Source organism: Macrobrachium nipponense, chromosome 46, assembly GCF_015104395.2.
Source record: "Macrobrachium nipponense isolate FS-2020 chromosome 46, ASM1510439v2, whole genome shotgun sequence".
Classification (NCBI taxonomy): Eukaryota; Metazoa; Arthropoda; class Malacostraca; order Decapoda; family Palaemonidae; genus Macrobrachium; species Macrobrachium nipponense.
The window spans coordinates 19,186,940-19,202,705 of record NC_061106.1 but is presented as its reverse complement, the minus strand read 5'-3'; the positions used below and the strand labels follow the sequence as shown (position 1 = coordinate 19,202,705).

The window sequence follows — 15,766 nt, the reverse complement described above, 5'->3', positions numbered from 1 at the left end:
AAACAACCTAACTACTCGTTACGTTCGTATAGTATGACTCAAGCTATTTGCCAATGGGGCTGTTTGTACTGTACAGTTATTTTCTGTGAAAAAAGTGACAACCTGCATATAGTTTGTAAATCATTCTGCCAGATTCAATAAGAGTTTTGCCAATTTACACACACACACATAGTATATATACCAGTGGTGTTACATGTGAAATTAAATAATAGGCGACCTGATAACATTAACCTCCTGTTTGTAGTTTTGTACCATTGCTACTTTTCGAAATGTTTGAAATATTTTCTGTAGTTTTATCTTGGACTGGAAGAGGTTCTTGCACTTAAATGTTTGCCGGATACTTTAAATATATTTCGTCTGAAAATTTAATTCCTCTTACATTCCCTTTCTGTCCACAGACAAATATTGATTTCCCATAAATTCAATTTTTTTTGGACATATTACCTTGACATTTACTCAGCTATTAGGTTTTTCTTTGCTTGTATTTTCTATAAATTTTTCTTTTGTGTTCTTGAATGATCTTGGCTATTTGTTACTGTTTTTGTGATACTTCATCACCTATCCTTTTTCTTACTTAAATTGAAAGGACAGCTAAGCCGTTGTAGGTGTTAGTCTACTACCGGTGAGAGGGTACCAACAACCACCATTGTGTTAGGTTTTCATTCATAGGATGAATCAAGTAAAGGATAACTTTTCACTAACTTTACTTTAGTGGAAATCCTTCCTTGGTTATGTTTTCTCTTTAGTTCTCTATATTTCAGTCAGTTTCCTTCCATATTATTGATGAATGTGACATTTTCATTTTATGAAATCTCCAGTCCTTAAACTTCGTTATTTTACAAACAGCATTATACTTTAGTATTCGAGAACAGTATTACACTATACGTTGTAGTAATTTGCTAAGTTCTTCAATTGTAATTATTTTACTTGTTTCAAGTTATACTTTTCATTTTGTCCTTACATTTCAAGTTATATTACAAACTATTCGAGAACAGTAATGTACTTAGAAGTACTTCAACTAATTAATTTAGTTGAATTTCAAGTGTACTTTTAATTATTTTACTCCAATTTAAAGTTATACTTTTAATTACTTTACTCCAATTTAAAGTACTTTTAATATTTCACGAACAGTATTGTACTTTAATATATGAGTTGAGAAGAGTATTGTACTTGTAGTAGTACTACTTTGCTAACAGTACTATAATTGTAATTAATTTACTTACATCACTGTAACTTATATTCACTACTTCGCTAATAGTACTATAATTGTAATTACATTTTGTAGTAGTACTTTGCTAAGTGCTATAATTGTAATTATTGTACTTACAGTACTGTAATTTAGTATTCAGTACTTTGGTAACAGTACTGTAATTGTAATGATTTTACTCACATTACTGTAATTTAGTATTCAGTACTTTGTATTCTGTAGTAGTACTTTGCTAACAGTACTTTCCATCTTTATTTTACGAACAGTACTGTAATTTAGTATTCAGTACTTTGTTAAAGTAGTAAATTGTAATTATTTTACTTACAGTACTGTAATTTAGTGTTCAATACTTTAAATATTCTTCTGACAGGATTAGAGAGCTGTCCCTCTGGTCCGAAATTCAACATACCATCTGGATGCTTATTTTCAAATATTGTATAGAAGGGGTTAAAGAAAGAATGAAGTTCCTTTTCATACTTATATTTGGAAAACTCACAAAATACAATGTAATAATAACAAGTTTCATTATCATTTGACCATCGTGTTTGGCAGGGGAACAAAATCCTCTTTATTTTACTTTATTCAATGTCATCTCTTAGCCTGAACACTACCTATTGCGTTGCTCAATTCATCACTACTTACTTCTCTTGTAAAACGTTGCGCAACTTCCTAGCAATATATATATAAACATGTCAGTACGGTCGATATTTCGACACTAGGGAAAAATAGAAGTGTCAACAAAGCAAATGACTTATGATAAAAGAAAACGAGGTAGCTGCATAATTGTACGGTCCACGTCCAACTCTCTCGAAAAACAAACAAAAAGCTTTGCTTGCTTGGATAAATGCAATAACAATTTTACATCAACAATACTCCACTTAATGCCAATCACAGCAAGCTCCTTACAAACATCAGTAAAGCACTTTACAACCACCATTCTACTCTGGAAAATGACTTAAACACAGTATTCAAATACAGTGGAACCGTACTCATAAGCGGCCATTTACAACTTTAAAACATGGCCACCGTAAGATGGAAAAGAGCGGCTGGTTAAGGTTGTGGCCTCCTGCCGCAGTCTGCGAACTGCGGAAAGGGCCACTGGGCTACGTAACATGTTCATGCAAACCGACCCTTACCATAAGGGGACACTAGGGCGGTTTTCTCTCGGTGCCCAGCATGGCGGTTAAGTTATTCGTTTTGTACATTTATTCCGGGCTGAATTTGCAACCGTAAGAAAGAGATGACAACAAATTGTGTTGTGGTGATTTCTCACTCTAGTGCCTTGGCCTCCCTTAGGGGAAAAAAAAAAAAAAGTTTAGTACAAAAAGCACAAAAATGAACTATTCTGCAAAAGACTGTCGCTTTGAGAAACATATATATATAAACCATGCCTAAGTTGCAGACAAAACAGAATTGAACGGAAGACAACAGAAATGTGAACCCAAACTCTTTGAGTAAAAGACAAAAAATTAATACAACCGTATGACTTAACATCATGTCCAGGCAAACAACATATGCAGACGGTCATGTGAGGCCTTACGGAAACAACCAATATTACTTTACTCATTGCGTTGGAGAATCATCATAGCAACTGTACATGAACTTGTGTGTCACTGGAAGCGACAGGCTACTGGCAATTTGCAAATAAAAAATAAAAAGTGAGACTACTCGTATTGACATGAGCACAACACTATTATTTTACCTTGAGTTTCCATACAACCCAAAAATTTGATTGGACAAATTACAGTCTGCCAGCGGGTGTCATTCTCAAAACACGATTTTTGTGTGACGTGGCCGTTCAGAAACGAGAGAACTCTATTAGGGCTATACTCAGCAGCTGACATCCCTTACTGATAATCACAAAATTAAAAGACGAGAATAATCATACAAAAATACACATTTTCAAGACAAATGAATTATGAACAATCATGAGTGGAACAGGGTAATCTTAAAAGAAGTTTTGAGCACTAAAGAGGACTGTCAACACAGCCACAGTACCTCCCAGACAAAAAAAAACATCAATCAAAGTGGTGGTATTGTCAACCGCTGAGATGCCCCACACTGGTTCGTCGTCACTCATAACACTTGTCGGCCGATTCTGATACCTTTTGTATACAGCACTATGAACTCAGAATAAATAATACAACCTCTCTACTATGTAACAGTGTTCAAGTATTATACATGTCTTCTTTTAACACTAATCATAAAAAAACGTCTATACAGCGGCACCCGTCCGACAGCACGAGCTGCGAACTCTCAGAAACTTGATCTAAAGCAATCAATCATTATAATACAAACTACTAGTCTGTTTCTCTCCAAATGCTCCTCCACCTCCTGTGGAGAAGCACATACAGTTTTGTGTTTTACAAACTAAATACAAAGATATCTTAATCATTAACAATTTACATTATACATTTGTACAATATACAAAACTGTAAAATTAAGTCTATAGTTATTTATGCGATGAATAAGATGGCACTCAGTAGGAGTGTGTATGTGGAAGGGAGTGGAAAAGAAAAAAGCAGAAAAATAAACTTCCTCCGAACTTCGAAGAAACAGTTTGTAGAGTGGGTAAACATATCGCCACGATATTCAAAGTTTTTAAAAAGAAGTTTCAGGGCAAAACTGAAGAGACCCAGTATATTTTTTTTCGCGATGAATTTGCAGACTTGAAACATGAATTAGCACCATCATCTACAATCAATTCGGACATCAATTGAAGGCAAAAATATTCATGCACAAAATAATTCCAGGACGTGACAAAGGTACGATTGGAAGTAATCTCTCACTAGTGACATACCGAAAGTCTCGGTAAATCGGAAAAATTTACAAGACACGAAAACAATGAAAACCAATTTTCTTAAAATAATGAAGGCAAGGATCATAAATCAACGAAAAAACAAGAACAGCACCCAATAGGTAATACACTAAAGTGTATACCATCCACAAGACTCGCACAACTGACAGCGAAGTTCCTCCATTGTCTCTTTTCTTGACAACCCCCCCCCCCCCAAAAAAAAAAAAAAAAAAGTCTGCAAACACCAAACAGAAGAGAGAATTGTAAATGGGAGAGAATCAAAGACTAGAACCACAAAAATGCCTGTTAGTTCTAAAACACTTAGAAAAAAATGCCCAGCACACCCAATAAACCATGACCAAGTAGTAAACTTCTAGTTGCAAAACAAGCTAGAAAATAATACCCCGTTATTGAATACATTACAATCCAACGAGTACAGGACAAGATGCATAGCTGGATGCCATCAATCACAAAGAAAATAAGGAATTTGACAATAACATGAACAGCTTAGGAACAGATGTCCTACCCATACATCACCTGATTAGACAGAGGAAAAACATGAAAACAAAAAGCGAATGACCAACAACACATACTTAACTCCAAAAAGTGTGTACTTAAATATAGATAAGTTTTGTGAGATCAAAATATACCAGAAGGGGAATTAATGGTACACCGTGGGGAGAGAAAGAAATCATTTGTTGGCGTGAAGATAAATTCAAATCATAAACATAACAGAACAATTATCAAATTGCTGTGGCGATTTTGAAGGAGAATATTTGAACAAATGTAATATAATGATGAAAGAGGCAATGAAGAATGAAATGTAATATATGAAAGGCAATGAACAACTATGACAATGAACGCGATTATGACGATGGTGTTGGTATGATAAATGAGAATATATTACATAATGGCAGATGAATAAATGAACATGACTTATTACAGCCTATATTTTTTTTATACATCCACGGCAAAACCCTTCCTCTAGTACTTTTTAAAAATCTATTTTACTCGAAAAAAACAAATTTATATATACTGTTTTATAATATATATATATTTCTTTTACTTTCAAATGACGGTACAACTGTTGCTCTCTTTTCAACAGATTCATAGCACCCAGGTATTATATCTTTACGCAATAGAAAAATGTAGCAATTCCATGAGTGACTTATCTCTGAAGGTCGGTGGCGACCGACGACGACGAATCTGAAGATCGTCATCGTCTTCATCGCCTCCACCCCGTCCAGCTGTCTTCACCCCACGAGAGTCAACAATATCTCAAATCTTGTACAAGGCAAAGGGCGGTATACCATCACACGATGACAGGTACACAGGCACTACCGGAGAATGAGGGTTGCGTGGTTTTAATATTATATATATATATAATAATCAAATCGATCACAGATGAGAACACTCGATGAAATCATGCGACCGAGGGGCAGGCAAGCACCCTTGAGCGTGATCCACCCGACGGACACGAAGATCGCACCTCTTTGGCATGGCAAAGGAGGCCAGCAGCCGTAATTCTTCAAGATAAAAATATAAAAATAAAAATAAAATGGAGAATGGGACAGCCGCTACACCTACTTCTGCTGCTGCTGTTGGAGCGAAATTCATTCACAGCCAACAGCGTCGTTTTCGCGTTACGACTCCAAAGATGCGATTAGGCTGTGGAAAACTACGGACTGGAGGTCGTTGCCCAGGAGGGAGGCGTGTCCGCAGGCGTACTGCTGCTGCTGCTGGGGTCGTGACCAGTCGTGGTAGCTACTGAGGGTCGTGCTACTGTTGCTGCCGCCCCCGCTTCCGGTGTTGCTTATGCTGCCAGAGGTGGTGTTATTATTGAAGCCGTTACTGTTGTTATTACTACTGTTGTTAGTATTTGTGGTAGCCAGCGAGGGCGTCGTGGAGGGCAAAGTGCACGAGTAAGAGGCAGTGTAAGGAGTGTCGGGGCGCGGGGGAGAGGGCGTTCCCGGTCTGGAGGATGTGGTGGTCTGGCTCAAAGACTCGCCGGTATAGGTTTCATAGAGGTCCCGAAGGATTTCCTGGGTGTCGTCCACTATCATCCTCGAGTCGTCCTTCCGTTCCAGGTCACACTCCAGGCGAGATTCACAGGACATGCCGTCGTTCTCTTTGTCATCGTCGAGGAAGAGCCTGGGCCGTTTTGGTGCGGGCATGGGGTCATCCTCGTCAAGGGCAGAGATGGGGGCGGGGGTTGGCTGGCCGTAAACGCTGAGGACATCGGACACCTGCATGTCACATGGAGGAGATGGAGAACGGGGGCGGGAGGCAGACAGGTAAGAGGGCGACACATTAGCAGCCAGGGCACGGTGCCGAGCCAACTTCTCCTCTCTCGCTTCACGCTGCAGGCGTCTCAGTGTGTTCCTGATGAAAGAGCCAACCAAAATGTATAAGTAACTGGGGTACCACACAACACAAACACACTACACACAAATATAAATTGTGTTAAAAAAAAAATCTATTCGCTTCTCAAAAAATGCCAACTCTAAGATAATTTCCCCATTTCCCTTGTGGTGTGTAGAAGTTTTATGACACTTCCCTCCACTTAAGTCCTTCACTTATATGTCAAAATTTGAAATAAATGTTTAAGATTTAAAATCAATGTTTATAAAGTTTCAACAAATAAGTAAAGTATCTAAAATTTAATACAAACATAAGCAAATAAATGAATTAATAATTATCCTTACCTGATCAGCACGAACCGTCGCAATCCGCTTTCATGATCATCAATCTTGCGGTACTTGGCGTTGGAGATACGAATCACCTTCTTGCGTTCTTCACGCACACGAAACTTGTAGGTAGCAAGAGTGCCCCGACGGGCAGCTGGGTTGAGCCACACACCACCAGCGTCAATGGCCATGCTCGGGCTCACACCTGTAATGAACAAAGACAACACGATAAAAACAGTGTTCTGATACTCGAGTGCAAACCTAAATCACAAACTTCTTTCACTTGCATGACAATCACTTTCAACTTTTCTTGTCACTAACAAACACATTTAATACACTAACTACTCTCATGAATGGATATAGCGAAAGTAAACTCATCAACATACACGAAACCAACAATTAATACTCAGCATCTATGCTAAGTCGCGTGAGAACGTCGCTTATTAGTCACACTAACTCAACTACTGACACATCAGTACAGATATAATTGTAACTCATCAGGACAAAAACTAAGTCTCCCCCCAACAAACGCTAACACTCGTCAACGAACCTCTTTCTCGAAGGGCAACCATGTCGATTTCTAAAAAGTAAGAGTTCTATCACAAATGCGATAATAAACTATAAAAGTTCCCCCGGAATCGCAACACCCGCCCAAGTCAGACGAGTTCCGATGATGCCGAGGATCAAGACTAGCAGAAGGCACCGGGAGCTCTTCCACTAGCGTCCGTACACTAACACTTGTTGCTTGGGTATGTGTTGTCAATTTTCTCGGTGCACGGCCAATTCCTGGCCAGCCTGTGACGCGGCTCTACCAAGAAACACTACCGTCAACCTGACGCCTTCTCAACTACTGATTTCCAGAAGGCTCCGTTCGCCCTCGCTCACCGGCTCCGGGGAGAAGCGAGCGAAAAGGTGTGGCACAAAAACGAAAGTGGTGGAATGAGCAGCTTAGAGTAGGCGTGTGATTTCCTCTTCGACCAATCCTCGTTCAAACCTACTAAACGTCACGTCGACGTCACCCAAACACGTCAACTACGAGATGACGTCACACCATGGCGCAACAAGGCAAGCGATTTGCTTTACTCCAGTTATATCTGTCGATTTCCTGCGTGATCGGGAAGGGGGGGTTATTTTTTTATGTAAATTTTCGACTTAATGGTTAAAACTATGGTATATGGGGGGCTATATTCTGAAGAAGAAAAACAACGTAAGGCAACATCAGTTTATTTCTGGGAATCTACCGTCCTGCTTCTGGGACATCCCCGCTCTTCATCTCGGCAGTGACGTTGCCGCTTAGTACGGAAACTCGGTGAAAATAATAGATTCTTACCAATTTTTTTTTCTTTGCTCATATCGAGAATGAATACAATACCCATGATCAAAAAAACCCTACGAATAAGGCGTTAAAACGTGAACCGATCAATAGGCCATGTAAGGAAATTCGCGCATCCGCATGAAAAGCCGGGAAGTCGCAAGCGGCCAAAGTTCTCCCACAGAAAATTTAGAACAAATTACCCCACTCATGACATCGCGTACGCCCTACCCCTTCCATCGCCACCAAACGGCCTTTAGGCATGATGCGGCCTTGAAGTTGCGGACTGGCCCAGCTGGTGAACCACAACACGCGCCCCTACCTCCCGATCACTGGGCCATCCATATTAATGCCTACTTCCGCACTCGACGAATATTATCATACGACGTGGGTTTATAAGGCGGACAAACCAAACAGATGTCAAATGCATTTTACTATAAAACAAATACAAATTTTTCAAAAATTTAATAGAGAGAGAGAGAGAGAGAGAGAGAGAGAGAGAGAGAGAGAGAGAGAGAGAGAGAGAGAGAGAGAGAGAGAAACTATAAAATGTTTGACGTAAGAGAGAACAGAACTTTAGGAGTTGGAGACGAATTTTAACTTGGCCTGGTTTACAGGAATGAAGAGACAAGGCACGGGGGAAAACTTATCGTACCGAATCTGACGGGAGAAGCATGGAATATGGCCTGGCCAGTGGGGAAGGGGGGAGACTGGGCGCGTGAGTGAGTGAAGTTGTCGTACCGAGAAAGATGTCATGAAAGTTACTCGTTCACGCTCAAGATATAAATCTTCAATAATTTTTGTGGTTATCTGCATATTGTCTCTGTTTTGCAGTTACTATATCCTCTTGGTGACAGTGGATGATGCTATATCGAGTTTGTGACATCAGTGAATGATCATTGTTAACCGAAATGGTCTTACTACACATGCAAAATCCTACTGCGCTAACTGACTACAGCCGACAGAGAACAACTAATAAGGAAGAATGGGGAACTTTACGTCATTTGCTACAGAGAACCTGCTATCACACATTCCTTAGTAAAAGACGACCAAGAAGAAAAATCGAACAAGATTTCGCTCCACATTGTGGTAGTCTTACCATACAATAAATCATCATCATAACGCAGCATTTCCTTCTTTCCCTAATATTGCAAATGACATGCTCTCGCGTCTAAATTGGGCGAGAGGTCCGTAGTTCTTTCCCGCTGACGAGTTCTTAACTCTGGCGGAGTCCGACCCGGACTGCCGAGAGTGGCATCTTCGCTTAGGTCCATACGCTGCCGGCAAGTCAGCCACAAGTTGTACCGCACAAACCCTATCGCCCATTTTCATAATATGCACATTCACATATGTAAGCCCAACATATCTATCGCTTTTGACTCTACGCAGGCATCTCTACAACGGTTGTGTCATTTGCCGAAAGTGAGCTTGCAGGGATCCCTCTGAACATTATAGCAATCTAAACTATAATTTGCCGTCGCTCTGCTACATATATTTTGAACTGTAATATCGATTCTTTTCAAACAGGCGTCCAATGGGCGTTTCTCCATATTATCTAAAGCCATTTCCTTCACCGGACGCAAAACTCTTAATACAAACCTTCTCAATACCACACGAGTCAGTTTTTCCTCTACTAACAATGACACTACAGAAATGGCGTATGTTCTACGGCTTAATTCTGAAAGGCTTCCGAAAAACAGGAATTACGAAAACTGGTTTACTTTACATGCCATAAACCGAAGTTTGATAGCCTACTATTGGACTTCATTGGTGAATGTATACAAAATGAAATGCAGATGAGCGTAGGAGCGTCCGTGTGTACGTCACACAGGAAGTAGGACAGGGTCACCCAGGCCAGGTTCACGCACCACACATACATGGGCCAGGGACGCTGCCGGGCCACTACGGGGGGTGGGAGGGAGTCGGTGGCTTAAGGCCGGTAGGCGGAGTAAGTAGGGGTGGAGGATGCGAGGAGCCAGAATGGGGGCCGCCCAGCGGAAGAGAAAGACGGAAGACTGTACGTAAGTTTTGGGTAGAGGAAGAACAAGCAAGGCTCTCCTACAGAATAAGAACTTAAAACCATGCGGCTTGGATTATATTAAAACTTAATTGAAAGAAACCTATTACCATTTAGGCTACTGAAGCATTGTAATTATCAAGGACAAAGCAATAATAATCTGTAATTTGAGGAGTGACGGTCCATCGCAATCAATCGTAACCTTAAACCTTTTTCATAACAATTAACCCAAAAATCAATTAACACTCAGAAAACATAATTCGTCTAAAGCCTATCAACTTGGCTACTGCAAACTAGACTTAGTATGTCAAGGATGCCGAACACAGACTCGATGGCAACCCCTTCCATGATATAACTACGTCGAAGGTTACACATACAACTGAAAAAAATGTGATTGCTATGGTTAAACTAGTGAATCTTTAGCGTATGCAAATACATTTTTCGCTTAATCAGACGGCAGCATGACGAATATTCTTAAAGTCTTGTCTACCTTAAAGAGCAATCATAACTAACAAACAGCATTCATGAATATATACCATTGGCGCCGGCAAAAATTGAAAGAATCGGGGGCAAACCCATTTCAATAACGCAAACGCTTCCAACCACAGCAACAACTGCAAGAGTCGACTACTACTTCAACGTCGTCCAATCTCAGCCAGTCACACACACACACACACACTCACTCAGACAATTCCACAATACTTTCTCTGGTCTTCCCCCCACCCCCGACTCCAACGCCGAGTGGAAGAACCAAGTCTACCATCACAGTCTGTGTGGCACTCGCTCAGTGCATCTTTAATCCCTCTCCCATAACTATTCACACCCTAATAGTCGCGGCAGTACTTTTAAAGCTCTTCTGTGAAAACGTTTTTGCATCACAATCTACGGGTGTAAAGAAAACGCACCAACTTGCTAAGCCAACAAAAGGAGTTTTCATTTGCTATACTGCTACGTTGGAATAGCCAACAATGTCATAATGCAATGATGGCCTATTAACACACTGCAATCACTGTAAACCTGTCACTTTAAAGTAGCAAGACTTTTACAAAGTTTAAGAAAACAAACTCGAATATCACGGCTATTGCCGCAGAGAGAGAGAGAGAGAGAGAGAGAGAGAGAGAGAGAGAGAGAGAGAGAGAGAGAGAGAGAGAGAGAGACTAAACAAGGTGGGGTGAGAGGTCTAGACTTAAGAGGAAGAGGCTGATAGTGGTGGTAGTGGAAGCAGAGTGGTGGCCTTCAGTGTAATCGCCTGTCTTCCACTAACACTGTCTCACCAACCTTGGAACATACAATCCGTGCTGGCTTCCGTGTGCTTTATTATCTATATAATATATTTAGTCTTGGAGGAATTACACGCTAAAAGCGAGAGAGAGAGAGAGAAAGCAGTTAAATTTATCTTCACTATCAAATACAAGTAAACATGACAGTAGATGTCGACATCCTACGCCAAGTTACACTCACTTCACCTAAAAAAATAAACCCCAACTATAAAAGTAACCCACGCTGCAAGAGCACGTCGAAAACTACACGGGTTTAACACAATTAACCCAACACGTGTCACTCTACATTCATTGATACCTGAAAACATCGGCCTTTGCACTTTTCTCAAATAGGCAAATTGGAGTGAAAACTTTAAATGCCTAGAGACCGCATATTTTCAAAGCTTTACAACTTCTGCAAGAAGGCTAACACCAAATGTCGGGGACAAACCCGTCGACAGGTAAATCTGAAACAATTCCCACCTAACAAAAATGAGAGGGGCCCCTCCCCGACCTACTTGGAAGCTCTTCAACAACATTACAGGTTGGGGCCTACGTTGGCCCAATTCCTGTCTCATTCTCCACCACTATGATGGGCCTCACGAGATAGTATTTGTCACGATAAAAAACGTCAATGTCAACTTGTACGCATGACCCATCAATTGTCTAAATCTTAAACACTAACCGTTCCCTTACATTTGGAGGGTACCAATTGTATCATCACTCAAGCTAAGCTAGTCCGCAGTCTCATTACTAGGGGGAGGGGGAGTCAGGACCCGTTTACCACTTGAAATGCCTTGCATAACATCAGGCAGTACTAAACAGGGGGTAATTCCCAACAGTAATACTGAGGAACAATGTGTAAACAATTCCACAGCCGTTGCAACGGTTAGGTACTTGAACTTTGAACGTTTTCGAAGTTGATGAACAAAAAATTATAAGTATCATAGTCTGTCACAATTAAGACAATAGTATCACAAAACACAAAATACTGCAAAGTTGCCTTGAAAAATCACATTACGATCTATATGATACATCTCGAATATTTACAAATACTAAGTCAATAGACTCTGCCCAATTCGTTATGTGCAAAAAAAAATTCAAGACCGGATTAACGTTCTGAATAGTTCAAAATATCGTTCCAAAAGTTTACAACCGCATTACACATTACTCAAAACCACGAACATTGTTCTCAGGCGAATTACTTTGGGACCGTTATTAATCCTACACACTAACTTTCATGCTGCTGTTGAGGGGATGAATAAACTTTGAACTCGTGTAGGTAAAGGCGGCCGTTGCTCTTATGCACAACAAAAAGGTTTGCAACTGCATGAGGCTAATTAATGTCAAGCTAAATCAGCTGGGCAATGGAAACTGTTGGTCGTGTTTGACAAGTGTACTTACATATGTAACTGTTCACTCTCGTTACAATTAATTACATCCAAATTTCACATGATTCAAATAATTCACACAAAATAAAATCATGAGCATTATTCCTCGGTGCTGAAGCACCTAATATATTTGAGATAAATCACTTGAATGGGGACTGGAACAACTAAATGAGGAATTTTATAGTGAATGACCTCGAAGAAGTCTAGTCACACAAAGACACTATCACTCAAAAAACTTCATAACACGATAAAATAAACAAAAACCACCTTAAATACACCGAAACACACCTTATAATACTCAGAACAGGATGAATATTGCGTTAGGCACGATCAGAATGGGTTTTACGAGTCGCTCTTTTTCCACAGAAACTTTCTAACAGAGGAGCAAAATAAAACACGTCCTCTCTCACACGCTGCCTAATCTAAACTGAACCATCTGAGAGACTGAGAGACTCTCCTCCAGCTGCTGCTGCAGGGAAAACGTCACCAAGAGAGCGCATAGAAAACGGGCACGCCAGTTCGATTTCGGCCTTCAGGTGTTTAAAAAAGAAAAAAGAAAAAAAAAGAAAACCTTTTCGATGAACAATGGAGGGCGAGAGTTTCTCCTTTTGCACAAATCAAACCCACATTCTCTCTATCTGAATGATTATTTTTCCTCCAGAAGCATCATTGTCAGTGTAGCAATTTAATGATACGGATTTCTACTTTTGTTCTCCGTTTTCTACGTCATCCAGCAGCTAGTGGTGAAGTTAAGCAGGGGTGCCAACCACTACTGGGGGCCTGGTCGCCAAGGACAAAGCCAGTGAAAGCGTGTATGGAATACCTATGGTTGAGGTGGTTCTGTTGAAGATTGTTCTGCCTCACTGATCAACAAGGTGCTCATTAGATGTCACGAATGCCTGCTAATGACCAACGAGTAGATCCTGATGCATATTGAACTCAAATTGCTTAAAATATCCGACGTTCAAGTTAGCCAAACTTTTCAAACAATGCCTTATGATCCTTTCCAGGTTTATTTACACTCTCTGCCACTTGTATTTAGGACCAAACAAGCGATTCATTAACAAGATGGCATCGCGTTAAGTATGTTAACGAATCACGGTACCTAATGTTTTCCCTAATAAATCCTTTAATCGTTAAAACATGGTATGTATTACCGAGGAAAATTGTATTATCCCTTCAGTGATTAATCACATAAAAGTTATGAAATAAAAAAACTCACAAAAAGCCCTTTAAGTGGCAATATTGTTACAGTTTAGCGTAAGTAATTCCCGTAGATTTTCATAGTGTGTATGTGATAGGTAGTGTGCGTTTTTGTAAGTGTGGGAGAGTAGGAGCAAACCCCGATAGAGTGAACCCGGCTGTAAGGGAGGGTGCGCGCGCGCGCTCGCTCGCGTGTGTGTATGTGTGCGAGTGTGTGTAGTCGTACCGTGTGCGTGCGTGTAGCTCTCTCGCCCCACAAGATTTTCCACTCAAACTCCTTCATTAAGATCAAACGCTGTTTATCATTTCGCGTCTCTTAATACTCCAAAAAAACTCCCGTCTTTTGTGGAATTGCTGATTGGAGCTGAAGGCCTCGGCTAATACTGTGACGGCCTACGAGTTGTTCAAAAAGAAACTTTGCGGTGTGAATATTCTCGCCGATGCTCACAAGAAGGAGGCTACTGTCATGATGTACCGCCACTCATTCTGCCATTGATTTGCTTATCCGTAAAGGTGTTATAAAATTGTACAACTGGTTCGCCGTATCGACAGGACCATAAATTGTGTGGCAACAGAACGACGTCCGCAGTTAAAAGATACAAGTCATTATTATTATTATTATTATTATTATTATTATTATTATTATTATTATTATTATTATTTGTAAAAAGACGAATAAGGAATAAAGTGACTCATTTGCAATACATTCCCACCTGACTTACAGAAAAAAAAGGTTTTATCGAAATATACCGGCCGAAGCTGAAGACGCATAATGATAATGTTAGAGAGAAGTTTCTGGGGACTGAGTATCTGGGAAGGATTTGGTAGGGGTGGGGGGGCGGGGGGAGAATAGCTGAGGAAATGTGAGTGAAGTTGTAGTGCATATTAAAGAGACTCGCTGCCAGCTGAATAGCCGAATTTCTTCTCATCAGAAAACGGCCACAAAGAGATATAATATCTCTCTCTCTCTCTCTCTCTCTCTCTCTAGGTCCCGATGTCCATCCCGGAGCATGACGTATCAATCACTCGTAACATTTACTTTGCAACTGCTTCCTCCTCGTCCTCCTCCTCCAACCCCCCCTCCGTGCCTCCTGCCCACTCTCCCGCCTCCCAGCCGCCCTCCCCTCCCCCTCCCTACCACTTCGGTACGTGCGCTCTCCCTCCTTTTGTTCCTTCTCATGGTCAACGTTGTCTTCACAATCTTCCTTGTTATTATTGCTATTATAATATATATGTTCCCGACGCTGGTATTTATTTCCATTAGATATTTCTCCTTGTTCTTTGGTTTTCGTTGACGATAAGAGAGAGAGAGAGAGAGAGAGAGAGAGAGAGAGAGAGAGAGAGAGCGGAGCAAGTTACATATGTAAATATATAAATCCGCAAGAGAAACAGTCATGTATATTACATACATATGCACATAATATATATATATATATATATATATATATATATATATATATATATATATATATATATATTACACAGGCTATAATATATCAACCTCGTCGAATAACGCCGGCTAAATGGTTCCTTTCTGATCCCATTATAAAAGCACACCTCTCCAGCTGTTCCCGCGATATCGGTCAGTATTAAAGCGCCTTTCGGCTCTCACGCACAGCAAGTGAAAGCCTTTTCAAGAATACGGTGGTGGTCTTCAACGAATTCTCTTATACTTGTCTGCTCATCGGTCCTCAAGTCTTCTCGCTGCAACGTATCTGAGGCATGTTTGTATACGTATTCATGTGTATACGCCTGGGGAAATATTTTCGCTTACGTTTAAGCATTCACACACAATAAGTGGGTCCCATGAAGGTGCAGATTGGAATCACACTAGTCACATACGTCAGAGAGAGAGGAGAGAGAGAGAGAGAGAGAGAGAGAGAGAGAGAGAGA

At 40.5% G+C, this 15,766-nt stretch overlaps 1 protein-coding gene across 2 annotated transcripts; it reads right to left on the bottom strand.

Moving 5' to 3' along the window:
* Positions 1-1,671: 1,671 nt before the first annotated feature.
* On the bottom strand, positions 1,672-13,114 carry LOC135214786 (probable serine/threonine-protein kinase samkC). Of its 2 annotated transcripts, none has more exons than XM_064249143.1 (3): positions 12,959-13,114; positions 6,710-6,896; positions 1,672-6,386 (listed from the first exon to the last, which is right to left on the bottom strand). In XM_064249143.1, exons 2-3 carry the CDS (start codon positions 6,880-6,882, stop codon positions 5,648-5,650), a joined length of 912 nt encoding a protein of 303 aa, XP_064105213.1. In that variant the 5' UTR covers positions 6,883-6,896; positions 12,959-13,114; the 3' UTR covers positions 1,672-5,647. The 2 variants fall into 2 exon arrangements, with proteins under 2 accessions (XP_064105213.1, XP_064105212.1); XM_064249142.1 differs by lacking the exon at positions 12,959-13,114 and adding an exon at positions 7,242-7,612.
* Positions 13,115-15,766: the final 2,652 nt, after the last annotated feature.